This window comes from Ovis canadensis, chromosome 15 (genome assembly GCF_042477335.2).
Source record: "Ovis canadensis isolate MfBH-ARS-UI-01 breed Bighorn chromosome 15, ARS-UI_OviCan_v2, whole genome shotgun sequence".
NCBI lineage: Eukaryota > Metazoa > Chordata > Mammalia > Artiodactyla > Bovidae > Ovis > Ovis canadensis.
The window spans coordinates 90626027-90653212 of NC_091259.1; the positions used below are offsets into that span (position 1 = coordinate 90626027).

The 27186-nt window shown below is 41.1% G+C and overlaps 1 protein-coding gene across 1 annotated transcript; it reads left to right on the top strand.

Annotated features, from left to right (window-relative positions):
* Nucleotides 1–306: 306 nt before the first annotated feature.
* On the top strand, nt 307–26948 carry MS4A13 (membrane spanning 4-domains A13). Its single transcript, XM_069553277.1, has 7 exons — nt 307–621; nt 3944–4065; nt 5239–5379; nt 8718–8774; nt 9743–9862; nt 22625–22720; nt 26357–26948. Exons 2-7 carry the CDS (start codon nt 4009–4011, stop codon nt 26414–26416), a joined length of 531 nt encoding a protein of 176 aa, XP_069409378.1. The 5' UTR covers nt 307–621; nt 3944–4008; the 3' UTR covers nt 26417–26948.
* Nucleotides 26949–27186: the final 238 nt, after the last annotated feature.

Here is a 27186-nt window from a genome sequence, read left to right on the forward strand (position 1 = left end):
GAGAAGCCTCCGTTGGAGGAGAAGCCTCCGTTGGACTAGAAGCCCCCGCTGGAAGAGAAGCCCCCACTGGAGAAGCCTAGCTGGAGGAGAAGCTCCCGCTGGAGGAGAGGCCTCCGCTGGAGGAGAGGCCTCCGCTGGAGGAGAAGCTCCGCTGGAGGAGAAGCTTCACTGGAGGAGAAGCTGCCACTGGAGAACAAGCCCCCGCTGGAGGAGAAGCCCTCCCTCACTAGAGGTGCGGCACTAGACAGCCCGTGGCCGGCCGGGCGCCCGGGGTCCGCGCGTGCGCCGCCCCCTCCCCCGCGCCCCGCTCTCGCTCAGGCGCAGGAGGGTCCGGGTCGCGGGGGCGCGAGGCTGCCGTTGGAGCCCTGCGCTGCCTGAGGAGCCTGAGGGCCGGCGGGATCCCAGGCCCCTTGAACTTTCCAGGATGCCGGCTTGGCGGGGTCTGGGGACCTGGCGCTGAGGGCGCGGCTAACAGAGACGCGCCCCCAGAGCCGGGGCGGGGCACTGGCGGGAGGACCCAGCCGGGACGACCGCTCCGGAGCAGGGTGACCTGCCGGTGCCGTGGCCAGCCAGGGCCGGGGCCAGGGAGGGCGAAAGGACCGTGAGCAAGTAAAATGAGGGGTAATGATGTCGCTTTGCTTTTGAACTTTGTTAACTGTTGAAAGCCCCAAGGAGGCGCGGAGACAGAATTCAGCGCCTCGCCACGCCCACCCGCCTTTCTTGTCTCCTTCCCGCTGTCTGCAGAGGCTGGGACTCACCCCCCCCCCCCACCCACCCGCAGAACCAGTCTCTTTTTTCCCTGTTAACTGTAGTTGGTTTATAATATTGTGTTGAGTTTCACGTGAACAGATACTGCACCTGTTCCCTTTGCTGAAAAGTGAATCTTCGTTTATCTCCTTTGTGCACAGCGGCATCTGTCGGCAATCCTGCACGCCTCACTTAACTTCGTGCTCCTCTCCCCTTTGGTAACCATAGTTTCCCCCGCCCCCATGTCTGTGAGTTTGTTTTGTAAATAAGTTGACTTGTACTATCTTTTAAAGATTCCCCTGAGAAGTGATATGTATGTCTTTCAATGTCTGACTTGCTTAACTTAGACCGATAATCTCTAGGGCTTCCCTGTTGCTGAAGATGCGTTTTATTATTATTTTTTATGGCTGAGGCTTGGCCTGCTGCAAATTTATGGGGTCGCAAAGAGTCAGACACGACTGAGCGACTGAACTGAACTGAATATTCCATTGCATATATATATACACATATATTTGTATATATGTGTGTGAATAATATCTTCTTTATCCATTTCTTTGTTGAGGAACACTTAGATCGTTTCCGTGTTTTGGCTACTGTAAATAGTGCTGCTATGAACATCTTTACGAATTAGTTTTTTCTCCAGATATATGCCGAGGAATGGGATTGCGGGATCATATGCCATCTCTATTCTTAGTTTTTTAAGGGAACTTCAGACTGTTCTCCACACTGGCTGCACCAGTTCACATTCCCACCAGCAGTGTAGCAGGGCTCCCTCTGGAACTGGTTTCTCCACACCTTCTCCAACATTTGTTATGTGTAGATTTTTTTGATGATGGTCATTCTGACTGGAGGGAGGTGATTAATATCTCATTGTAGCGTATTTAATAAAGTCTGAGTCTCTTGGTCTCAGTGCAGGACTGGCCCTGGACAGACAGCAATTAATTCCTGGACTTCTGGGAGCTCACACTGACCTTGGGAACCAGTCATGAAAATCAAAAGTCAAGACTACACGGTGATAGGAAGTATGCACAGAATGTTAGGGAATCAAAGAGAGGACCATCTTAACAGACTCATGAAGCAGAGGCTTTCCAGAGAACATTTCTGCCACGACCGTTAGGGCTCAGACTAAGAGAGTGGCCGGGTGAGGCTGAGAAGCTGAGCACAGAGCAATTCATGAAGGGCTTTATGAGCCCTGCCAAAGGATCTGAGCTTCATTCTGAAGACTGTTAGGAGTTGCAGCCCTGCTAAAGGCACTGAAGATGGAGAAATGGTTTCTCCACGTGAGCTCTCTCATTGTTCCAGAATTTCTGTATAGCGCTAATTTAAGGGGTGAGGATGGGGTTGAGAATAATGGCTAGGGTCTTTCCTGTAGCTGCTTTTTGGCTTAGTGATGGATCACCAGAAGATAAATTTTCTTTTATATTCTGCTTTTAGTTTTTAACTGGGTTGTAGAGTAACCGCATGTAGAATTTTTTCTTTAGTTTCTAACCATCATGTATCACAGGAATACACTGCAGCCTTTCTCACTCTCTTCCTTCGGTCAGTTAAGCTGAGGATTTCTAACACACATAATTTTTTTCTTGGTTTTTTTATGAATACTTCATTTGGAGTGGTTTTGGTGGGGCCCGATGGCAGTTATAATGATGCTAAATTTCTACTTCCCAAGTCACTCATGGTGTTTCCACTATAAACTGTGAAGACTTTTTTCTATACATACAAAAAGGCTTACTATTTTTATTATCTTTCTTTTATCTAAAATGTGGCAAATAATAGCAGTCTAGATATGACTTTTCTTCATTACTCTATATATGAATTTTATAATTCTTTGTCTTTAAGTTAAGCATGATAGAGTGATTGATCTTCACTGCCTATAGGCTTATACTCTTTAACATTTCTCAAAAGTGATGTTTTAATATATAAAGCTTAGTAGCTATAATTCAGCTATTAAAATATTGTTTTCTCTATTTGCTCTCACAGTTCTTGTATTCTTACCTGGCTTTTTGTGTTTCTGTACTTTATAGAATTAAGAGACATTCAGGAAATCAAATTTAGAAACCAGAGTTTCATTAAAATAATCAATTCATGAGATTTTAAGGGTGCAGGGAATGACAGATAATTTAGTCAAATTCTTCTCTCATTTTTGGAAGGTCCAAGGAAAGCTTTGAGATCATCTGTTAGGTGATCACCTGAGTGGCTGAGTGGACAGAACTCATGTTTTTGACCTAAGTATGCCATGTTAGAAGATATTAAGCAGTGTTATTCCAGATCCTCAAGCGGGTGAAATCTCAGAAAGAGATGCATTCAGCCAGGTTTTTAATGTTCATATAAGTAAGAAAGTGATTTAAGCACAAGGGGAAGCTGCAGGAATAACAGTTAGAGTGTTGGGGTTGTGGAAGCAACTTAATAAGTTGTCTGATGGAAGAAAAATCCATTTTATAGAAATAAGAACTAGGTAGCAAATATATGTCAGGGGGAAAAAAGTCACAAGCCCATGACGAATTCAAGTCCAAGAATTTGGTTTTAAAAATGCAAACATGGCATTATGAGTTACATTGAATTGATTATGAATTGCAAATGAGCTATTAAAAGCTTTACTGAGATCCTCTAATACTAGTCTTATTTCCTGCTGCTGCTGCTGCTGCTAAGTCACTTCAGTCGTGTCCGACTCTGTGCGACCCCATAGATGGCCGCCCACCAGGCTCCCCCGTCCCTGGGATTCTCCAGGCAAGAACACTGGAGTGGGTTGCCATATCCTTCTCCAGTGCGTGAAAGTAAGAAGTGAAAGTGAAGTCGCTCAGTTGTGTCCAACTCTCAGCCACCCCATGGACTGCAGCTTGTCAGGCTGCTCCGTCCCTGGGGTTGTCCAGGCAAGAACACTGGAGTGGGTGGCCATCGCCTTATCCAGTCCCATTCCCTAGGTTTTCTTTATACTTCATAATCCAGAGACGCTGTTCACTACTCAGAGAAAATATGTGTAATATTGTATATATCAAAATTTTTTAGTCAAAGGGAGGCTTTTCAGTTCTGGAAACCTAACTCAAAACAGGTGAATGCAAATTCCTTCTAAAAAATCAAGGAGAGAAGAAAGGGATTGCTTCAGAGTTTGGGAAAGTAATTGCAAAACAGTAAGAAAAGAAGTGACCTAAGTGCTTTCTTTTGAGCAAAGCTTGCATTTGTGTTTTGTGCTGTTTTGTAGAAGTTTGCTAGTAGAGATATCACCAGAGATTAGAGACGTAATCCTCTAGAGGAGATGCTGGTAGTATGGCTGTATGTGCGTGTTATTCGAAAGTCTCTGCAGCAGATTCTCTTGTTTTAGCGGTAAGTAAGACTTTAACTGAATTCAACATCATGTACTGTTTCTGTTTAGTAATGTAAAGAATCTGCCTGTAATGCAGAAGACCAAAATCTCAAGGATTTTGAGATCTAGTAGAGGATTTTCTCCCAGTCAAATCCAAAGAACCTTTGAAAATGATTTTGTTCTTCCAAATCTGACGCAGAGGAAACCTTGAAGTCTGAATCTAAATGCATAAGGTTGTTATCCCCCAAAAGTGGGTTTTCTATGCAAAAATTTTTCTCTAAAACACAGCTTTAATATTAAAGTTGCATTTATGTACTTCATAGATCACTTGCTTTACAAAGAAACAAAGAGCTGAAACTACCAAATGTAAAACATTGAATAGCTTCCTATTAATATTAGGAATATTAGCTTCCTATTAATATTAGGGATATTAGCTTCCTTTAGTATTAATCAGTTGTATTATGTGTTTCATAGATGACGTGCTTTGCAAAGAACTGAAACTACCAAACATAAAACATTAAATAGCTTCCTATTAAAGTTTATATGAAAATGAAAGTGACAATAATGTATCATCTGGAATTTTTAAAGAGTGATCAAAAATGTGATTTAGTATTTGAAATATTAAGTGTACATATAAATTCAGAAATTTACTGGTACATATTTACTGGGATTATAATTGCCTTTTGACAAACTGAAGTTGAGTAATAATTCTCCCTGACCCTAACCTATCCCCTATCCAACAGAAAGACCTTAGGCAAGTAAGTCTCCCTTGGGTATTCTTTGCATCTCTGTGTTGACTCTATCTCATCTCAGCATGCTCGTGAACAAGATCCATATCAAGTGTGCCTTGAATGAAAAGAAGTACCCTCAGTATTCTCCTGACATGTCATTAGTTGATAGAGAGGATAGCCAGCAACAGAGTCAGATTGTCAACTTTCTTATGGGAGAATTCACCAGAATTTCTATTGAACAGTCTGATGCTCCAAGTATGGCTCATTTCTGTTGGGTAAACCTCAATACTTCCTGGTTAGGGCCCTCTTTTTAGACTAACCAATCCAGGAATTTCATGGTTACGTGCATTTCTATTTTACTACCATCTTTTGTAAAAACTTTAAATTTTTTTTATGGTTAACGCTTGTTGGAATTGTTATACATCACGTGGTTTCAGTACTAACAGCGTTCTCTCCCCATAGGCTGTCCAGATCATGATCGGCACCTTCTGTGTTTTCATGTGGTATCTTGTACTGATTTTGTATATGGGACAAATTAAAGGCGTCTTTGGGACATACGAACCGATAACTTATAAAACAGGATGTTTTTTATGGGGAATTATTGTGAGTAGAACACATTTTTTTATTTAATCATTCAGTAAATAGTATTCATGCCACTAGTAGAACATAGGAAGAGTTTCTGAAATTTTCAGGAGAGTTAAGTAACTAAATTCCACATTGATAATTCAAAGTCAGATGCCTTTTTTAAACAAAGGATTATTGAGCACCTTTAACTTGCCAGCGCTGTTATAAGAGACATTGACACAGGACTGAATGCATGATGACAGCCACAGGCTGGGCTGTCCTTAGATATGGTGACATGTCTATACAGTTACAGAACTGTAAGCGTAATCTCCATTAGCACGGTTAATTTTCATGTTAAGGTCTTTGCCTTAGGGCCCTCATACGATGAGTCTATATTCACACATTTTTTCAATCTGTCGTCACCTGTGCTCTTCTGCGGCTTCTTACAGCCGTAAAGTAGTAGGAAGGTCTGGAGAGTGTGACATCCTGGAAGTCAAGTAAACAAAGAAGAGGGAAGGACCAAATATATTAATTCTGCTGTGTTGTCAAATCAGAGAAGGGCTGAGAATTGACCATTGGAGTTAGCGATATGAAGGCCAATGGTAAGCTTGACAGATAGTTTCAGTGGGAGGTGGGGCAAAAGCCTGACTGGAATTGGTGTAGAAAATAATGAAAGGAGAGGAATTAGAGACAGCAAATACAGACAATTTGTTTAAGGGTTTTGGTGTAATGTGGTGTAGAGTGATGAGGCTGCTGAGGGAAGCTTGAGTCGGGAGAGGGTTAGCTTTTTGTTTCAGTAAGATGCTCCATGTCTTTTGTTGAGGGGACTGAACCAGAAGAAGCTGATGAGACATGAGACAAGTGATGGAGGAGGGTATTAGAATCATGGGCGTAGACGCAAGCAATGGACGCCTCTCAGCACACAAGCGGGGGCCTGGATGGCTCTCCTCTAGCAGTGGTTCTCAGCTAGAGGTGATGTTTCCCCTCAGAGGGCATCTGGTGGTAACATTTTCAGTTTTCATAGCTAAGGGCTATACATCCAGTGGTCAAATCAAGTGGCTGCTGAACATCCTATAATGCAAAGGACAGCCCCCAACAAAGGATTATCCATCTTTAATGCAAATAGTGTCAAAGCAGGTAACAGGAAGGAAGGTAGAGGAACAGAGAAAAAGTGCAACTTTCAGGCCATTGGGTATTGGGAGCTTGTGGAACTTCCCTTCTGATGGCCTCAACTGTTTCAGTAAATTAGAAAGCAGGATCCTGCTCTGAGAGTGTGAATGGAGAATGGATTGGTTGGTTGATGTGAGAGAAAAGAATGAGGAAATGGTCACCTAGGAAAAATGAGAGTGTGCATGGATTGTGGAAAAGCAGTGTGACTTTCATGCAGCATTAAAGACTCGAGCTTTTGGAACATGGTTGCGTAGTGAGATGCCTCAAGACAGTTATGTGCACCTGTCTCAGGCCATGCTCAGCTGCACGGGTGCAGGCCTGGAAGAAGGAGAACTGTGTTCAACCAGGATTTTGGCCTGTCCACACAACTGTGATCAAGAAAGGTGCAGAGGAGTCGAGATGTAAAAAAGCAAGCATTTTTAATAGCTGGTCATAGAATTTAAACTGGTGAAGGAGAGACTATAACAAAGAAGTAGGGGGCTCAGATTATAGATCCACACGGGGTCAGCGGATTATTAGAATTGTAAAATTATTATTAAAACTGTAAAATTATTATTAAAATTATTATTAAAACTGAGTTGGTGGACAAAGTGGGATGATTAACATGGAGACTTGAGAGGTGTTACTATTCTCAGGTGGCACTAGTGGTAAAGAATCCGCCTGCCAATGTAAGAGGTGCGGGTTGGATCACTGGGTTGGGAAGATCCCCTGGAGGAGGGCATGGCAACTCACTCCAGTATTCTTGGGTTCTCCTGGAGAATCCCTATGGACAAAGGAGCCTAGCGGGCTGCAGTCCATGGGGTCGCAAAGAGCTGGACATGACTGAGTGACTAAGCATGCAGAAAGAACAGTGACCGAGGTAGGGGGTCAGTAGATGACGTCAACCAGAGGGGACAGTGGGTGATGGCATCTGGTGACATCTGATTCAAAGCTGGAGGAGAGAGCGTGGTTGGAAGGAAGAAGGGAACCACTTACCCGTGCTTAGAACCGATGGTAGAGGGCAGCAGGAGGTCAGATGCCGCCATTTGCTAGGGCTGTAAAGGAGCAAGACACCTGTAGGAGAGCCTCTGCTTTTGTTTGTTGGCTTACAGATGTCAAAGCATTGCCTTGGAAAACAACAGGAGAAAAATAGTGAATTTGCGGGCAAAATTCAGAGAAACGATTGCTGTCCTTCAGTGTTTCTAATCATCATGTTATAAAAATATCATAGTTATCACCTATATTAAGTTATCTAAAACTTCAATTAAATATAATTTAATTCAAAGTTTCTCATTTAGGTCATAAACTTTGAAAGGCCTTTTGTAAAGCACATAGTTTGGTAATCTAGTTAGCACTAGTTTAAACTTCACAGGGCGTTTTCACTTTGCATCCTGAACCAGTTGTTACCTGCACTTTGCCTCCTTGGAAACCGCAGTTTTGCTACAGAATGCAGTGCTGAGCATGTACTCTCAGGTGGTCTCCAGCAGCTCGTAAGCCTCGAGCGTGGCCTTCCTGTATGTGCGGTGCAGTAGCAGTACTGTTTTCCTACAAATTAGCCTTTACCTTAGATCTTTGTCAAAGCCATTAAAACAGATAAGACAAAAGGAATATTTCAAAGGGATTGTGCAGCCCACTTTCAAACAATATGGCATAGCTTTACACTTCTGGGAAATAGCCAAAGTAGCGTGGTATGAAATAATGGAACTTCTTTTTATAAAATAAAGGCAAAAATAGGAATCACGTCTGTTACCTTAATAATGGCTGCAGTCTCAATTAAGAGATATAGTTTGCACAAACACAAGTTGGAATGTAGATTCACGGACTGCTTTTTCATGTCTGGATATATGCACAGTAGCCATGATCAGTAACAGCACCTCAGTCAGAAGCATAGCATCAGAAGCAAGAGTTGAGTTTCGGAGGCATGTGCAGATGCAAGCAAATTTGGCCCCTGATTCGGGACCGTCTAAGTCATCTCTGGCACATTCTACATGCCACTGTGTGAGTCACGCACACTGTCCCTTACATGTTTCTACTATTAGTGACCCTACTGTTATCTTCGTTACTATAGATGTGAATTTGTCCTAACCCCTTCTACTGAAACTTCTTTATATTATTCTACTCTGATTATTCTAAAAATAATTGACTTAGAAGAGGGAATTGTTTAAAATATATTTTAAGTTGATGAGCATTGTCAATGAGTATTTATAAATATGTGTTTTTATATTCAGTTTATCATTTCAGGAATCTCCATAATAGGGGCAACAAGGCATCCGTCTCAGCGCCAGGTAAGTTAAAATGTTTAGTGTACCCTAGAAATCACTTGGCACAAAGCTAAGTAGGTTTTAATGAAAACATAGTGGGCATCTAAACAATAAAGGAATCTACCCTATCTGTAAATTAAATAAAGGAGTTAAATGAAAATCTAGGAGCATAGAATTTAATGTAGACAGATATGCTATATCAGAGTCATATTATATAAAGGTTTCTAAGTTTAAGTATAGAGGTCTTTTGTTTTTTTGGTTTGGTGTTATACCTTTTTTTTAACCTTATGTGAATTTTACTGTTAGCAAAAAATTCAATAGAACTCAATGAGTTTACAAATAGACACAATACTGTTGTGAAACTTCACTTTCCTAACTCTAATTTGAGAACACAATTGTACCTTGTAACAAAATAGAAAATCTGTTCAAAATAAAGATCCATCTATATTATAGGTAGAAAGATATTGGGAAGGAAAATAACCTTGGAATCTCAGAGCTGAAAGATACCTTAGAGATGAATTAGTCTGCTCTTGTGATTGTAGAGATAAAAAACTAATATCCAAAGATGTTGATGGATTTCCCTAGAGAATTAAAACCCTGGATTAAAGTTAATTGAATCCTATTCAGCCTGTTTCTACAAGCAGTCATTTTCCATCTTTTTTCTCTTTTTGATGTGGAACTCCTTTTGTTCAAATCATATATTATAAGGCTTTCTTCCAAATGACTCAGAAGATTGTAAAATATAGTATTTTTGAGTCCAAATGGAAGATTTATGCTTATTGGTATGAAGATGTTTTGATATTTACTCCAAATTAATCAGGTTTCATATAAACCAGAGAAGGGTTTCACGCTAATGGCAAGCATACCAACACTTCTAAAGCTACAGAAGCTAGATCAAAGTTTCAACTAGATTTCCTTTTCCAGTAATAGAAACTATTGAACAATATCATTTATTCTGAGTATAATAAATTCACTCTATATCTTCTTTTTAGCTTACCTGTGCTATGCTTATGAACATCATATGCATAATTGTCGCAATTATTTCAGTGATTCTAACAGTAGTTGAGTTGTCTACTTTTGAGTCTGTGTCATACAGGAATTATGGACAAGCGGTAAGTGACCAATTCTGTGGGAACATCTTACTTTCAAAATTATTCTTTTCGGAGGTTTTAAAACCTTAGAAGGTAAAATAAAGCTTTAATTCATATCCATGAAATTCTTTGATTTAGTAGTAAGCTCTCAACTGAAAGTTTTAATTAAAAAATTACTCTTAATATAATTTTTTGTAAATACTAATAGGATGTTTGAATTCCTGACATGCCCAATGAAAATTAAGTAAAAATCTTGAGACTTAAGTGATACACATACACCCACACACATACACACACGTCAGGATTATTCTCTTAAACAAAGAAAAGTATAATCCAAGACTTAAAACCGTTCCCAAAATCAGCAAAAGAATTCTGCTATTGATGCATATGGTTGGAATTGTATAAAGCTACTCATTTCTAGTTTAATGTAGATATTGTCATTTATAGCCTGTTTTTTGTATCTCACATGAATTTTACTTTAGGCCCTCAAATGCCAAATGTGCATGAGTCTGCACTGCTTCTGTTTAATTAACTGTCTAATCGCATACTTTGTGCTAGAGAAATAACCATATTTCTAAGATAGTAACATCTCCAATAAATGTGAATCTCTTTACTGATACTATAATAGATTTGTTTCAGTTGTGTTGACTTTAGATTCAGAATCACAGAGTGTTAGTGCTGCAGAAGACTTCAGCAGTCTAGCAGCTCACTAGGTTGCAGCGAGATTCCATTTAAAATGAGAGCAGTTTGGAGTGGAGCGCCTCTTTGTTATTTAACAACAGAACAAAACAAATAACAATTTGGAAATTTTAATTTAAGATAATCTGAGTAGAAGGGTCATTACGGATAAGGGATAAACGTCCTTCTCCCCTATATACCCTCTCTCCATACCTGCAGTATATCGTAGAAGAAGGATGGAGGAATCAGATGAAAGAATCCACACATGGAATACAAAAGTCTAGAAGACAATAAGATAGGGAGAGGAGACACAGTAATACCTCAAAATAGATTGTCAGTCATGAATGATGTATTGATTTAAATAAGCATGCATTAGATTTCCCCTGTAAACTAAAAGAAAATTTCCATTGGCCCTGGAGATTCAAATCTATCAATCTTCCATTATAACTTCAGGGGCAGAGATGGGGGAGGGATAGAATTAGTAAGTATAGAATTGTTTCAAGTTATTTCAACTTACCCCTCTTACTCATAAGCTTATAATCTTAGTTTAAGATATGGCATAATTGCCAAGACTTTGAGAATCCACCTTCAATACTGGAGACCTGGGTTCAATCCCTGGGTTGGGAAGATTCCCTAGAGAAGGGAACGGCTATCCACTCCAGTATTCTCGCCTGGAGAATTCCGTGGACTGTATAGTCCATTGGGTTGAAAAGAGTCAGACACTACTGAGCGACTTTCACTCACTAACTCACTCACTACCTTTTGCAAACAGTATTACAAACCGTTGTATACCAAACTTATCTGACATGAACTCAATAGTAATGATCAGTTTCACAATCTCCCAAACATAAAAATTTCAATTTTATTTGCTGTGATTAATTGCACAAAATCAACTTATATACAGTATCTTTTCCTAGAGGCATTATAAAATTATATACCTACATTTTCTATCTTTTTTTGCCTTTTCATACTGTTCCTGGGGTTCTCAAGGCAAGAATACTGAAATGGTTTGCCATTCCCTTCTCCAGTGGACCACATTCTGTCAGACCTCTCCACCATGACCCGCCCATCCTGGGTGGCCCCACACGGCATGGCTTAGTTTCATTGAGCTAGACAAGGCTGTGGTCCATGTGATCAGACTGGCTAGTTGTCTGTGATTGGGGTTTCAGTCTGTCTGCCCTCTAATCCCTCTCTCAGCGCCTACCATCTTAGTTGGGTTTCTCTTACCTTGGACGAGGGGTATCTCTTCACGGCTGCTTCAGCAAAGCGCAGCCACTGCTCCTTACCTTGGAAGTGGGGTAGCTCCTCTCAGCCGCTGCCCCTGATGTTGGACGTGAAGTAGCTTCTGTAGGCCACTTCTGCACCGTCGCAGCCGCTGATCCACAGCAACCAGTTGTGATGGGACTGGTGATGGAAGCAAGTTCCGATGCTGTAAAGAGCACAGGAACCTGGAATGTTAGGTCCACGAATCCAGGCAAATGGGAAGCGGTCAAACAGGAGATGGCAAGAATGAACATCGACATTCTAGGAATCAGCAAACTAAGATGGACTGGAATGGGTGAACTTAACTCTGATGACTATTATATCTACTACTGTGGGCAGGAATCCCTGAGAAGAAATGGAGCAGCCAACATAGTCAACAAAAGAGTCCAAAATGCAGTACTTGGATGCAATCTCAAAATGACAGAATGATCTTTGTTTGTTTCCAAGGAAAACCATTCAGTATCACGGTAATCCAAGTCTATGCCCTGACCAGTAACTCTGAAAAAGCTGAAGTTGAACAGTTTTCTGAAGACCTACAAGACTTTTTAGAACTAACACCCAAAAGAGATGTCCTTTTCATTATAGGGGACTGGAATGCAAAAGTAGGAAGTCAGGAAACACCTGGAGTAACAGGCAAATTTAGCCTTGGAGTACAGAGTGAAGCAGGACAAAGGCTAATAGAGTTTTGCCAAGAGAACGCACTGGTCATAGCAAACACCCTCTTCCAACAACATAAGAGAAGACTCTACACTGGACATCATCAGATGGTCAACACTGAAATCAGATTGATTATACTCTTTGCAGCCGAAGATGGAGAAGCTCTATACAGTCAGCAAAAACAAGACTGGGAGCGGACTATGGCTCAGATCATGAACTCCTTATTGCCAAATTCAGACTGAAATTGAAGAAAGTGGAGTAAACCACTAGACCATTCAGGTATGACCTAAATCAAATCCCTTATGACTATACAGTGGAAGTGAGAAATATATTTAAGGGACTAGATCTGATAGATAGAGTGCTTGATGAACTATGGTTGGAGGTTGGTAACATTGTACAGGAGACAGGAATCAAGACCATTCCCCAGAAAAGGCAATGTGAAAAAGCAAAATGGCTGTCTGAGGAGGCCTTACAAATAGCTGTGAAAAGAAGGGAAGCAAAAAGCAAAGGAGAAAAGGAAAGATATACCCATTTGAATGAAGAGTTCCAAAACATAGCAGGGAGAGATAAGAAAGTCTTCCTTAGCCATCAATGCAAAGAAATAGAGGAAAGCAATAGAATGGTAAAGATTAGAGATCGCTTCAAGAAAATTAGAGATTCCAAGGGAACATTTCATGCAAAGATGGGCTCAATAAAGGACAGAAATGGTATGGACCTAACAGAAGCAGAAGAGATTAAGAACAGGTGGCAAGAATACACAGAAGAACTGTACAAAAAAGATCTTCACGACCCGGATAATCACTATGGTGTGATCACTCACACTCACCTGGACTGTGAAGTCAAGTGGGCCATAGGAAGCATCACTATGAACAAAGGTAGTTGACGTGATAGAATTCCAGTTGAGCTATTTCAAATCCTAAAAGATGGTGCTGTGAAAGTGCTGCACTCAATATGGCAACAAATTTGGAAAACTCAGCAGTGGCCACAGGACTGGAAAAGGTCAGTTTTCATTCCAATCCCAAAGAAAGGCAATGCCAAAGAATGCTCAAACTACCGCACAACTGCACTCATCTCACACGCTAGTAAAGTAATGCTCAAAATTCTCCAAGCCAGGCTTCAGCAATACGTGAACCGCGAACTTTCAGATGTTCAAGCTGGTTTTAGAAAAGGCAGAGGAACCAGAGAACAAATTTCCAACATCCGCTGGATCACTGAAAAAGCAAGAGAGTTCCAGAAAAAAAACATCTATTTCTGCTTTATTGACTATGCCAGAGCCTTTGACTGTGTGGATCACAATAAACTGTGGAAAATTCTGAAAGAGATGGGAATACCAGACCACCTGACCTGTCTCTTGAGAAATCTGTATGCAGGTCAGGAAGCAACAGTTAGAACTGGACATGGAACAACAGACTGGTTTCAAATAAGAAAAAGAGTATGTCAAGGCTGTATATTGTCACCCTGCTTATTTAACTTATGTGCAGAGTACATTATGAGAAATGCTGGGCTGGATGAAGCACAAGCTGGGATCAAGATTGCCGGGAGAAATATCAATCACCTCAGATATGCAGATGACACCACCCTTATGGCAGAAAGTGAAGAGGACCTAAAAAGCCTTTTGATGAAAGTAAAAGAGGAGAGTGAAAAAGTTGGCTTAAAGCTCAACATTCAGAAAATGAAGATCATGGCATCTGGTCCCATCACTCCATGGGAAGTAAATGGAGAAACAGTGGAAACAGTGTTAGACTTTATTTTTGGGGCTCCAAAATCACTGCAGATGGTGATTGCAGCCATGAAATTAAAAGACGCTTACTCCTTGGAAGAAAAGTTATGACCAACCTAGAGAACATATTCAAAAGCAGAGACATTACTTTGCTGACTAAGGTCCATCTAGTCAAGGCTATGGTTTTTCCAGTGGTCATGTATGGATGTGAAAGTTGGACTATAAAGAAAGCTGAGTGCCGAAGAATTAATGCTTTTGAACTGTGGTGTTGGAGAAGACTCTTAAGAGTTCCTTGGACTGCAAGGAGATCCAACCAGTCCATCCTAAGGGAAATCAGTCCTGGGTGTTCATTGGAAGAACTGATGCTGAAGCTGAAACTCCAATACTTTGGCCACCTGATGGGAAGAGCTGACTCATTGGAAAAGACCCTGATGCTGGGAAAGATTGGGGGCAGGAGGAGAAGGGGACGACGGAGCATGAGATTGTTGGATGGCATCACTGGTTCAATGGACATGGGTTTGGGTAGACTCCAGAAGTTGGTGATGGACAGGGATGCCTGGCATGCTGCAGTTCATGGAGTTGCAATGAGTCGGACACAACTGAGCGACTGAACTGAACTGACATGAACTGAACAGTTTTTAAGGCAGCCAATATTTCACAAGATTTTCTAAATGCCAGCTTTTCTAACATAAACTAGTGGCTTGACTAAATTCACAAACTGAACAAGTCATCAGCGTTCTCGTGTAGGTTCAGCTGTCCCGGAAAGTTCATGCCTCTGAAAAATACTTCTAATACAATAAATCCAAAACCAGTAAACTGCCTTTATTCAGACAGTACCTTTCATACTCACTGTGTGTAACCCCTTGAACAAGTTTAACTTCCCTCTTGCTGGTATAAGTGGAGAAAATCCCATCACATATCTGTTAGTTAACTGCTCTGTCTCCCCCAAATGCCAAGCCTGTTGTTCTAACATCCTAATGACTTTTCTACTTGAATTTGTTTCTGTTGCCATCATCTCAAGCTCTGCATACATAAAATAGAAAATATTTGCCTCCTCAAAAATACTGTATTGCGAGACTCCCTTATTTCAATATCCTAGTCTCAAAACCTTGAACTAAACCTCACCTTTAGCCTACACTGTCTTCCCAGTTACCAACTACTGCATATCATTTAGTTAAATTTTTACTAATTAAGGATCACTTGGTTGAGACAAGAAATACAACCCAAATTGACTTCCAGAAAAAGGGGCACTTACTGACTTAAGCTGAATTTAGAGGCTTAAATCATATGTTGAGAACTCAGTCACGCTTCCTGTTGTTTTTCTCAGATACACAACTTTCCACTTTTAGGAGAAGACTTTGTCTGAAATTGAGGAGTGAGGGCAGAATTCCTTTCCACAGTCTCGCCAGGCCGCAAGTGCTCTCCAGCTAAAGCGCCATGACTATCTCTCTGTCGATGAAGTTAAATGAGAGCTCTTTACTTTGCTATTTCAAACCCACTATAGCCTTTTCTTTATTTTCTTGTTAATATCATCTTGAATGAACACTTTACTTCTGTTAAACTTGTTTTATAATTTTCTCAAAAAATGTTATGTTCATTCTTGCACTTAGTTTTTTGCTCACATTATCAAACTGTAGGTCATATATAGTTTGGGTTTATTTTTTAATGTCTCCATTGATTAATTATTTTTGTCCCAATTTATGTTATTAAATTTTGTCTTAAACATAATAGGTTATAGAGAAACAAGTAAATCAGAGCTGCCTGGACTATTATTGCTTTCCTCCTTCAGATTTCTTAGTCCTTATTTCAAATGTCCTACTTCTTTATGAAGCCTTCCTAGATGTGAATGACTTTAAGATGAGTCTCCTATCCTCTGTAATTATTGAGGAAGTTTTTAATCCATTTTGACATCTTTAACCTTATCATATATAACCTTATATTATCCTTCTGTATTTTCTACTGGAATATAAACTGAGAAATCAGGAACTTTGTCATTTCAGTCTTACCATCTAATGGCTACCACCCAATAATTTCTTGCGTATAAAAGGTAGTAAATAAGCCCAGAAAAAGAGAAGGGGAAAGGTGAAGGAATTGAGAGAGGGAGAATTGTGACGCTATTTTTTCTAGACCAGTATTACACTCGTGTCTTTCCACAGCCAGCGCGGGCACTACGTCTACTTTCAGGCTTAGTACCAAGTCATTCGTCCTCATATGTAGCTGGAAGTATCTTCCCAGTAGCAACAAAAGGGATCTGCTGTATTTGTCTCAGAAATCACAACCACCTTATACTTCTAAGTAAAATGTTCTCTTTTTGAATTTACTCATTCTTCTATCTATGGGAAAGACTGAAGGCAGGAGAAGAAGGGGTGTCAGGGGATGAGCTGGTTGGATGGTATCACTGACTCGATGGACATGAGTTTGAGCCAGGTCTGGGAGTTGTTGATGGACAGGGAAGCCTGGCATGCTGCAGTCCATGGGGTCTCAAAGAGTCAGACACAACTGAGCAGCTGAACTGAACTGAACTGATTCTTCTGTCTGATACTCTGGCAATTTCTATGTGAGATTTTTACACATGTAAATTTAAGTATTTGTAATAATAGCTGTTTTAATGATGAGAATCGCTTGGTGTTCAATAAAATCTCTTGGTAATCTTCTTATCATTGGAGACATGAGCCAAATCTTGTTGACTGATGCGTTTGGATAGTGAGCTATACCAGAGACTGTAGTGAATAGAATGAAAATGAAGAGTTGCAAGAATTGAGACAAGACTGCTGAGTGACGAAGATCAAGAATTAAAGCTGTAGATAACTAATTGGGGGAATGAAAGCTAGGAAAGAGAAGCAGAAGGCACAGGAGTAGGAATGCCTAGGGAAATCGAATAGTGAAAGAAGCTTATTCATTCTTCTATTTCCCATCTTCTCCTTGACTGTCATATTAGGAGCTCCTTCTAAGAACACATCTGCACCTACTAAGGGTAATAATGCAGGTAAAGTCACTGCATCCACTAGGCTTTTCTGTGACTTGAGCAAAGCGCCAGTCTTCTTGTGCTTCCTGTCTGCTGCTTCAGGTTTGCCCGGATTCTTAGCTAAGACAACTACACAGGACTGAGCACTTTTTTGGTGCTGTGACTTGGCTCAAGACTGGATCTCACGGCAGATCTCTGTCATCCCTACACATTTAAACATAGTTTTCAAGATCTTTTAGGCATCTTAAAACTTTAAACTTGAAGGAGAAAAGACGGCAGAGGAGAAGGAACTTGAGCTCACCTCCTCTCAAAAGCACACCAAAATCACAAAATCACTGCTGAACAACTGTGGATTAAAAAAAAGACTAGTGCCTACTAAAAGAGATACTCTGCATCCAAAGACGTACAGAAGAAACCTCAACTAGACACTAGGAGGGGCATACTCATGATGTAATCAGATCTCATACCTCCAAGGTGAGCAGCCCACAGACTGGAGAATATATCACAAGTTCTCCACAGGAGTCAGAGCTCTAAGCCTCACATCAGGCTAACCAGCCTAGGGGTTGCATCAGGAGGAGGAGCCTTCAGAGTATTTGGCTTTCAAGCCCAGTAGGGCTGCTTACAGGAGCTTCACAGGACTGGGGAAAACGTATTCCACTCTTGGGGGGAATATGCAAGGCCTTGCAAGCACCAGGACCCAGGACAAAAGCAATGACTTCATAGAAACCTGGGTCAGACCTACCTGCTGGTGTTAGCAGGTCTCCTAGGGAAGCAAGGAGTAGCTGTTCCCTCTGAGGTCATAAAAGCGGGTGGCAGACATCTCGGAGTATTCATCTGTATGAACTCTCCTTGAGGCAGACGTCTTGCTTGGGTCTTTAGCACCAAGACCTGGCCCCACTGAGCAGCCTGTAGGCTCCAGTTCTGGCATACCTCCAGCCAAACAGCTAAGTAGGCTGACACACAACCCCAGGCTTCCTAAAGACATTCTGAGCCCATAGCCCTTGGACACAGTCCTACACAGAGGGCCAAGACTTAGCTCCACCAACCAGTGGGTAGACACCAACTCATCCTGCCAGGGAGGCTGCGTGAGCCTGTAAACCAGCTTAACCCCCCAAAGGGCAGACACCAGAAGCAAGGAAACTGATTCCACAGCCTGGAGAAATGAGTCCACAAACAGATCAGAAACTACTTTGGGACCAGCTGGTCCCTTGCCCTTGGATGATGAGAGAGGGATGTACTTCTGGGTTACATAATCTATCCCCTACAGAGGATCTCCAAGACTGAGAAATGGAACCTACCACATTCATAAAAATAAAAGAAGTTTAAACAAAATGAGACAGCAAAGGAACATGTTCCAGATGAAAAACAAAACCTCAGAAGAACAACTAAGTCAAGTGGAGATGGGCAGTCTACCCAAGAAAGAACTCAAAATAATGATTGTAAAAATGATCCAAGAACTCAGGAAAAGAAAGGATGCACAGAGGGGAAAGTTTTTAACAAAGAGTTAGAAAATACGAACTGTTGAAGAATACAATAACTGAAATGAAAAATAATTAGAAGAAATCAAAAGCAAAATAAATGAGGCAAAACAATGGATCAGTGAGCTGGAAGACAGAGTAGTAGAAATCAGTGCCATAGAAAAGAAAAAAGAATGAAAAAAAATGAGGACAGGTTAACATACCTCTGAGACATCAAATGCACCAACATTTGCATTATAGGGGTCCCATCGAAGAAAGAAAGGGCCTGAGAAAATACTTGAAGATATAAAAGCTGAAAACGTCCCTAAAATGGGAAAGAGAACTGCCACCCAAGACCAGGAAGGGCAGAGTCCCGAGGAGGAACATGCCAAGACACAGAGTAATCAAATTGACAAAAAGTAAAGACAAAGAGAAGATATTAAAAGCAACAAATCATACACAAGGGAATCCGCATAAAGCTATCAACTGAGCAGGACGTGATATATTTAAAGTGATGAAAGGGAAAAACCTACAACCAGGAATTCTCTACCCAGCAAGCCTCATGTTAAGATTTGAGGATGGAGATATCAAAAACTTCACAGAAAACCAAAAGTAAAAGAATTCAACACCGCCAAACCAGTTTTACAACAAATGCTCAAGGAATCTGTCCAGGCAGAAAAGAAAAGTCCACAACTGGAAACAAGAAGATTACAAAATGGGAAAGTTCGTGGTGAAGGCAAGCATAGGAAAGGCAGGAGACAATCCACACACAAATATGACACCAGAACCAGTAACTGAAGAGGAAGGAAGTGTCAGTGCAAATGAGGGGCATCTAACATGCGCTGGGAATAGAGAGATCGGCAACTTCAAGCATGTGTGACGTAAGTAGGTTAATGACCCAAGCAAAAGAAATAGACTGGCCGAATGGATAAAAAAAACAAGATCCCTATATAAGCTGTCTATCAGAGACCCACTGACCTGGAGACACATGCAGACTGCAAGTGAGAGGATAAAAAGGGGATTCCATGCAAATGGGTATCAAAAGAAAGCTGGAGTAGCCATACTTACATCAGTCAAAACAGACTTTAAAATAAAGACTATTCTAAGAGACAAGGACACTGCATAATGGTCAAGGGATCAATCCAAGAGGATGTAATTGTAAATATATATGCACCCAGCGTAGAGCACCTCAGTGTATAGGGAAATGTAAACAGACATAAAAGGGGAAATTGACTGTAACGCAATAGTAACGGGGGACTTAACACCCTACTGTCATCAGGGGACAGATCATCTAGACAGAAAACCAATAAGGAAACACAGGCTTTAAAATGACGCATTAGGCCAGATGGACCTAACTGGTATTCATACAGTATTCTGTCCAGAAGCCGGAGAATACACATTCTTGTCAAGTGCATATGGAATATTCTTCAGGAGAGATCGCATGCTGGGACACAAAGCAAGCCTCGGTAAATTTAAGAAAACTCAAAGCATATCCATCAACCATCTATTCCAGCTATGAGGTTAGAAATAAGCTACAAGAAGAAACAGAACCGGACATGGAACAACGGATCAGTTAAAGTTTGGAAAGGAGTATGACAAGGCTGTGCATTGCCACCCTGCTTACCTAACGTACATGAAGAGCACATCGTGTGAAATGCAGGCGGAATGAATCCCAAGCTGGAATCAGGATCGCTGGGAGAAATATCAGCAACCTCAGATATGCAGATGTCACCACTCTGATGGCAGAAAGTGGAGAGAAGCTAAAGAGCCTCCTGACGGAGGTGAAAGAGGAGGGTGACGAAGCTGGCTCAAAACTCAGCATTCAAAACACTAAGACCGTGGCGTCCAGTCCCATCACTTCATGGCAAATAGAAGGGGGAAACGTGGAAGCAGTGACAGAGTTGATTTTCTGGGCTCCAAAATCACTGCAGATGGTGACTGCAGCCATGAAATTAAAAGACGCTTGCTCTTGGAAGGAAAGTTATGACAAATCGAGGCAGTATATTAAAAAGCAGAGACATCACTTTGCTGACAAAGATCTGTACAGTTAAAGCTCTGGGTTTTCCGGTAGTCAGGTACAGATGTGAGAGTTGGACCATAAAGAACTTGAGAGTCTGTTGGACTGCACGGCAATCCAACCAGTCAATGCTAAAAGAAATCACCCCTGAATATTCATTGGAAGGACTGATGCTAAAGGTGAAGATCCAATACTTTGGCCACCTGATGCAAAGAGCCAACTCTTTGGGAAGGGACCTTGTAGCTGGGAAAGATCGAAGGCACAAGGAAAGGGGATGCCAGAGGATGAGATGGTCAGATAGCATCATAGAACTCAGTGGACGTAAATTTGAGCAAACTCTGGGAGAGAGTGAAGGACGGGGAGCATGGCATGCTGCAGTCCACGGGGTCACAGAGAGTCAGACACGACTTAGAGACTGAACAGCAACAAGAAAAATACTGCAAAACACAGATGTGGCAGCTGTACAATACTCTGTTGAGCAACCGACGGATCACGGAGGAGATAAAAACGCCTGAGACACAAGTGAAAGCAGAACCAGGATAATCCAGAGACCTATGGGACAAGGCAAAAGCAGTCAAAGAGGGAAGCTCATCGTGGTACAGGGTTGCCTCAGGAAGTGAGAAAAGTCTCAGACAACTAACCTTATGCCTAAAGCAACTAGAGAAAGGAGAACAAATAAAAACCAAAGGTAGTTGAAGGGAGGGAATCATAAACATCAGAGCAGAAATAAGTGAAGCAGAGACTAAGAAAGCAGTAGAAAAGGTCCATGAAATGCAAAGCTAGTTCTTTGAAAATGTGAGCAAAATAATTGATAAAACTTTAGTCAGACACAACAACAAAAAGGGAGAGGGCCCAAATCGATAAAATTAGAAAAAAAGGGAAGTTACAACTGACACCACAGACATACAGAGGCCCATGAGTTGCCAGTTACTACAAGCAGCTATATGCCAATAAAATGGACAACCAAGAAGAAATGGACAAATTCTTAGAAAGGCACAATCTGCCAAGACTGAAAGAAAAATAGAAAATATGAACAGACCAGTTAAAAGAACTGAAATTGATTCTGTGATTTTAAAACTTCCAATAAACAAGTCCAAGACCAGATGACTTCACAGGTGAATTCTAACATTTAGAGAAGAGTTAACACCTAGTCCTCTGAAGCTATTACAAAAATTGCAGGGGAAGGAACACTTTCAAACTCATTCTATGAGGCCTCATCACCCTGACACCAAAACCAGACAAAGATACCACAGAAAAGAAAATTACAGGCCAGTGTGGCTGATGAAAGTAGATGCAAAAACCCTCAACACACTGCTAGCAAACCAAGTCCAACAATGCATTAAGCAGATCACACACCACGATCAAGTGGGATTTGTCCCAGGGGTGCAAGGATTTCTGAATATCTGCAAATCAGTCAGTGTGAGGCAGTCCATTTAAAAACTGAAGAGTAAAAATTGTATGTCCATCTCAAAGATGCAAATGAACTTATTTAAAAATAGAAATAGACTTACAGACATCAAAAACAAACTTAGAGCACCAGAGTACCAAAGGGAGGAGTGCAGGATAAATTAGGAGTTTGGGATTGGCATATATTCACTGCTATATATAAAGTAGGCAACCAACAGGGAATTGTATCTATATATATGGACACCACTGTGTACACGGTGTGTATATATATATATGGACACCACTTCCCAGGCGGTGCTGGTGGTAAAGAATCTGCCCGCCAGTGCAGGAGATCAGGAAGATCCCCTCGAGCAGGAAGTGGCAGCCGGCTCCAGTATACTTGCCGGGAAAATTCCACGGAGAGAGGAGCCTGGCAGGCTACAGTCCATGGAGCTGCATAGAGTTGGACACCACTGAGCACCCATGTGTACATATATGCGTACATATGTGTGTATAATTGAATCACTGCTGCACACCTGAAACTACCACTACACTGTGAATTAACTATACTTCAATCAGAATTTTTCTAAGTGTTTAAAAAGATAAGAATGCAAAATGTATCCCTATTTTCTGATTTCAGAAACTTGGGAGAGAAATTTCACGTGTCTTACTGAGCTTCTACACACTGGAAGTGTGTATCGCATTCACATACACAATCTTCAGCTGCGTTGGTCTGGTAAGTGTTTCATTTAACTTGCTGGCAAAACTAGAGATGTAATTTCTAGTAAGTAACACTTTATGAGGAGATAAATTGTTCTGATATATATAATGTTTGGTACTAATAAAATATAATATTTCACTATTTTTTTCTGTTTATAAAATTAGAAAAATAATACATGAAACAATATTAAAACAAAAATCAACAAGATCAAACCAGCCAATCCTAAAGGAAATCAGTTCTGAATACTCATTGGAAGGACCGATGCTGAGTCTGAAGCTCCAATACTCTGGCCACCTGATGCAAAGAGCTGACTCACTGGAAAAGACCCTGATGCTGGGAAAGATTGATGGCAGGAAGAGAAGGGGGTAACAGAGGAGGAGCTGGTTGGAGGGCATCCCTGACTCAGTGGACATGAGTTTGAGCAGCGGTGGTGAAGGACGGGAGTCTGGCGTGCTGCAGCCCATCGCACCACACAGAGTCAGACACAACTCAGCAACTAAACAACACAACAGAGGAGCACTTACTTTAAACCTTAGAAAACCCTGGGCAAGAGCAGTGGGTGTCTGTGACAGTTCAACTTGCGGCAGCTCCAATTCCTTCCAACTTGTCCCCTCAGCTCCAAGTTCCATTTTGAAGAAATTTACCCAGGTGAGTCAGACTTCGAGGACCAGCAGCCTCACTGCTGCAGAGGGCTGCTTTTACTTGGAGTAGAGCAAAGAAATTTTTATGACTAAGGGTGTTATTAAAACGATGGTGACTTCACTTGGCAAACTATCTGGAAAAGCCAGGCTGACACGTGGCCTAACTGAGATTACACCACCGCTGGGGCAAGAGATTGACAGCCAGCCAGGCCTGAAGACGCACACTTCAGTGCAGTCACTCAGTCCGACTCTCTGCGACCCCATGGACTGCAGCACGCCAGGCCTCCCTGTCCACCACCAACTCCCGGAGTTCACTCAAACTCATGCCCATTGAGTCAGTGGTGCCATCCAGCCATCGCATCCTCTGTGGTCCCCTTGTCTTCCCACCGTCAATCTTTCCCAGCATCAGGGTCTTTTCCAATGAGTCAGCTCTTCGCATCAGGCGGCCAGAGTATTGGAGTTTCAGCTTCAGCATCAGTGCTTCCAGTGAACACTCAGGACTGACATCCTTTCTGAAATGAAAAACCCAAGGGCAAATCTGAGTCAGCAGAAGACAAAATCTGCAAATGTGGTAGAACAGTATAGATCATCCAGTCTGAAGAAGTGAAAAAAAAGAAAAATAAACAGCCTCAGAGGTTTGTGGGGGACCCCATCTACTGCACTCATATACACATAATAAGGATACCAGAAAGGAGGAAATGAGGGAAAAATGGAAAAATAATGGCCCCAAATTTCCCATACTTGAGGAAAAATATTATTCTGTCCATCTAAGACACAGGTTCAGTTGGGCTGAGAAGATCCCCTGGAGAAGGAAATGGCAATCCATTACAATATTCTTGCCTGGAGAACCCCATGGACAGAGAAGCCTGGCGGGCTATAGTTCATAGGATTACAGAGTTAGACACAACTGAAGCAACTTAGCATGCATCCATCTAAGAGGCTCAGTGATCTCAGAATAAACACAGAGATGCACTCCTAGATTATTCAGAAATAAACTAATAAGAGAAAGTCTTGAAAGCAGCAAGAAAAAGTGACTTCATGTGCAGGGTAAGTGTAATCCATAATAAGATTAACCGCTAACTCATCAAAAACAATGGAGGCCTTAAAGCAGTAGAAAGCATATTACAGTGCTGGAAGGAAAGAACAGTCAAGCATGAATTCTATATCCTTCACAACTATCCTTCACAAATGACTGTGAAATAAAGACGCACAGGTGAGCAACGGCTGAGAATGTGTGGCCAGCAGGACTTCCTTGCAAGAAACAGCAAAGGAAGCTCTTCAGACTGAAAGGAAATAGTACCAGGTGGGACTCAAATACACACGAAGAAAGAGCACCAAGAAAGGCAATCATGCAGATAACTGTTTTAAAAATAGTCTAGATATGTCATTTGTTCTTTCTTAACTAGCTTAAAAGGCAATCGCATAAACCACATTGAGCTTACCCAGTTAATCCAAGGTCATCTCCTTATTTTAAGTTCGTGTTTATCACCAGCATTAATTCCATTTGCCCCAGCTACTCACTTGATAGCACGGAGGCAGCCGTGGACGGTGTTTCCATGAATAGGTGCGGCTTTGTGTTAGTCAGACTTTATAAAACAGGCAATGGAGCAGATTTGGTTATATATATTTTTTCTTTTTTTATATGAAATTTTAAAAGAGGTAAGATTATAAAAGCAAGAATTATAACACTATATCATTGGTTACACAATATACGCTCATGTCTGACACTTTGTGGCCCCATGGACTGTAGCCCTCCAGGCTTGTCTATCCATGGGATTTTCCAGGCAAGAATATTGAAGTGGGTTGTCATTTCCTTCTCCATGTCACATATATAGATGTAATACATGTGGCAATAACAGCACAAAGGAAGGGGAAGGAATGTAGCCACATTAGAGCAAAGGTTTTTATTTTATTGGAATTAAATTAGCATTCATCTGAAGCAGGCTGTGATAAGGTAAAATGCATACTGTAACCCCTGACCAATGACTGAGAAAATTCCCCAAATTATAGTAAAATAAAATGAACAAGTAAAGGAGGACTATAAAACACGTGACGCATACAGAGAACACACAGCAAGTGGTCAGGCGTAAACCCAACTGTCCCAATAATAACATTAGAATAGAGCTGCAATGAGGAGTTAATTACCTAACAGAATGACTATTTCAGAGTACAGTTTTAAGTGATGGTAATGACTGTGTATAAAAGAAATTTCTCACTCCTAGTTGGAGTATAAATTACTGCAACAACTTTGAAAATCTTTGGGGCATTATTTACTGAAGATTAAGATATGCATACCCTATCAGTAACTTATTATGTACTCAACAGAAATGTGGGTACACATGTAGCAAGATAAACTTCTAGGGCAAAAAATAAACATATATATGTCAGTATTATTCATAATGGTCCTGAAGTGGAAATGCATTCAGTGAGTGGTGAATATATTGAGAATAAAATTCTACATGGTGATTAACACGAGGAGTAACTACACTTAGCAACACAGATCAATCTCACCTAATAATCTTGACTATTAAAAGGTAGATTCAAAAGAACGCATACTTTTTATTCTACTCACAGAATATTTGAAATCGGACAACACGAAATCTAAACTATAATGTTTAGAGGGAGGCTGGAAGCTATTGGGAAAATTAGAAAGAAAAGAAAGGGTGGGTTACCTGTAAGTGGGAGGGCATTACTTTCAGAGGAAAGGAGCAGGCAATGATTGGGAATGTCAGGGCAGGGTGGCTTCTGGAGTGCTGGCATTTGTTGGTGTTGCAGAAGACCATGAACATTTTATTTTAAAAGTCTGGGAGCATACCAAAAGTTATATGCGATTCAGTAGCAATTAAGAGAGTGGGTTGAGATAGAGATGAAACCAAAAGAGGACAAATGGCACCTTAACATTTTGTTCTATAAACGTCACTATTGCTTGTATTTTTAAAAACTAAGTTTTTACTATATGTATGATTTTAGGAATCATAACGTGATTTTTAAGATGTTAATTTTTTTTCAGTGTCGCAGAAAAGAAGATGCTCCTACAGCTGACACAGAGGAAGTTGAGAATGCTTTTTAGAAACCTTAGGAATGTGAGAATTTTCCTAGTGCTCTTACCTGATGTGGGCCCTAATGATATAACTGTGTAACAAAGCTGCTACAAAGTCCACAGATTTTGTGCAAAAGAAAATATGAAACAAGGTGAATTTTCCTTTTCAGTATTCAAGAAAATTCTTTGCACATATTTTTGTAGGCTCCAATTGGAAAGCTTTTTCCCCAATTAAATATAATATTATCACAAGGAAAAATTTATTCTCTAGGTATGCTGAATAGCTGTCATCTCTTCCTAATGGAGCTTTTGTAAGAGACCATTTAAAAGTTTGCGATTGTCTCTAGAGTGCAAGCTACACAGACTTGGACCATGATATTGTATAACTCTCACGGAAATTTCAAATAGCTTAAGATTCTGACTCTATGAGTAAAGGGTACATCTCAGTCTGAGCTCTTCTACCTGAGCTAGCTACCTGAACAAAGTGCAGATCAAAAGGCACCCAGTTCAGCCCCTTCGTGGACTGCTCCTCTCCTCATTAAAATTCCTTTCTGCCCTAAAAGTGTCTGCTGTCTTTCTTCCCTTCTGTTCCCCCTTGCTTCTTATTCTTTTCATTGCTTGGATCATCTGTTCAGTTGCTCTTCAAAGCAACAGGCCGCTCTTCCATACTAAGAAATATTTCGCAAGGATCTGTTGTGACTTCAGTCACCCTTCCTTCAAATGTGGGAAAGGACTTCAGAAAGCCTTGCTCAGCAGCATTGACCGTACCAGTGAGCAGTGCAGCTCTCTTTTAAGTGCTG

Bases quoted from the DNA above. Each gene is read 5' to 3' on its own strand.
- MS4A13 (XM_069553277.1), top strand. From the start codon at position 4,009: ATGGCTGTATGTGCGTGTTATTCGAAAGTCTCTGCAGCAGATTCTCTT. The intron at 9,863-22,624 runs GTAAGTGACCAA...TTCTGATTTCAG, and splicing joins ACAGGAATTATGGACAAGCG to AAACTTGGGAGAGAAATTTC. The intron at 22,721-26,356 runs GTAAGTGTTTCA...ATTTTTTTTCAG, and splicing joins TCTTCAGCTGCGTTGGTCTG to TGTCGCAGAAAAGAAGATGC.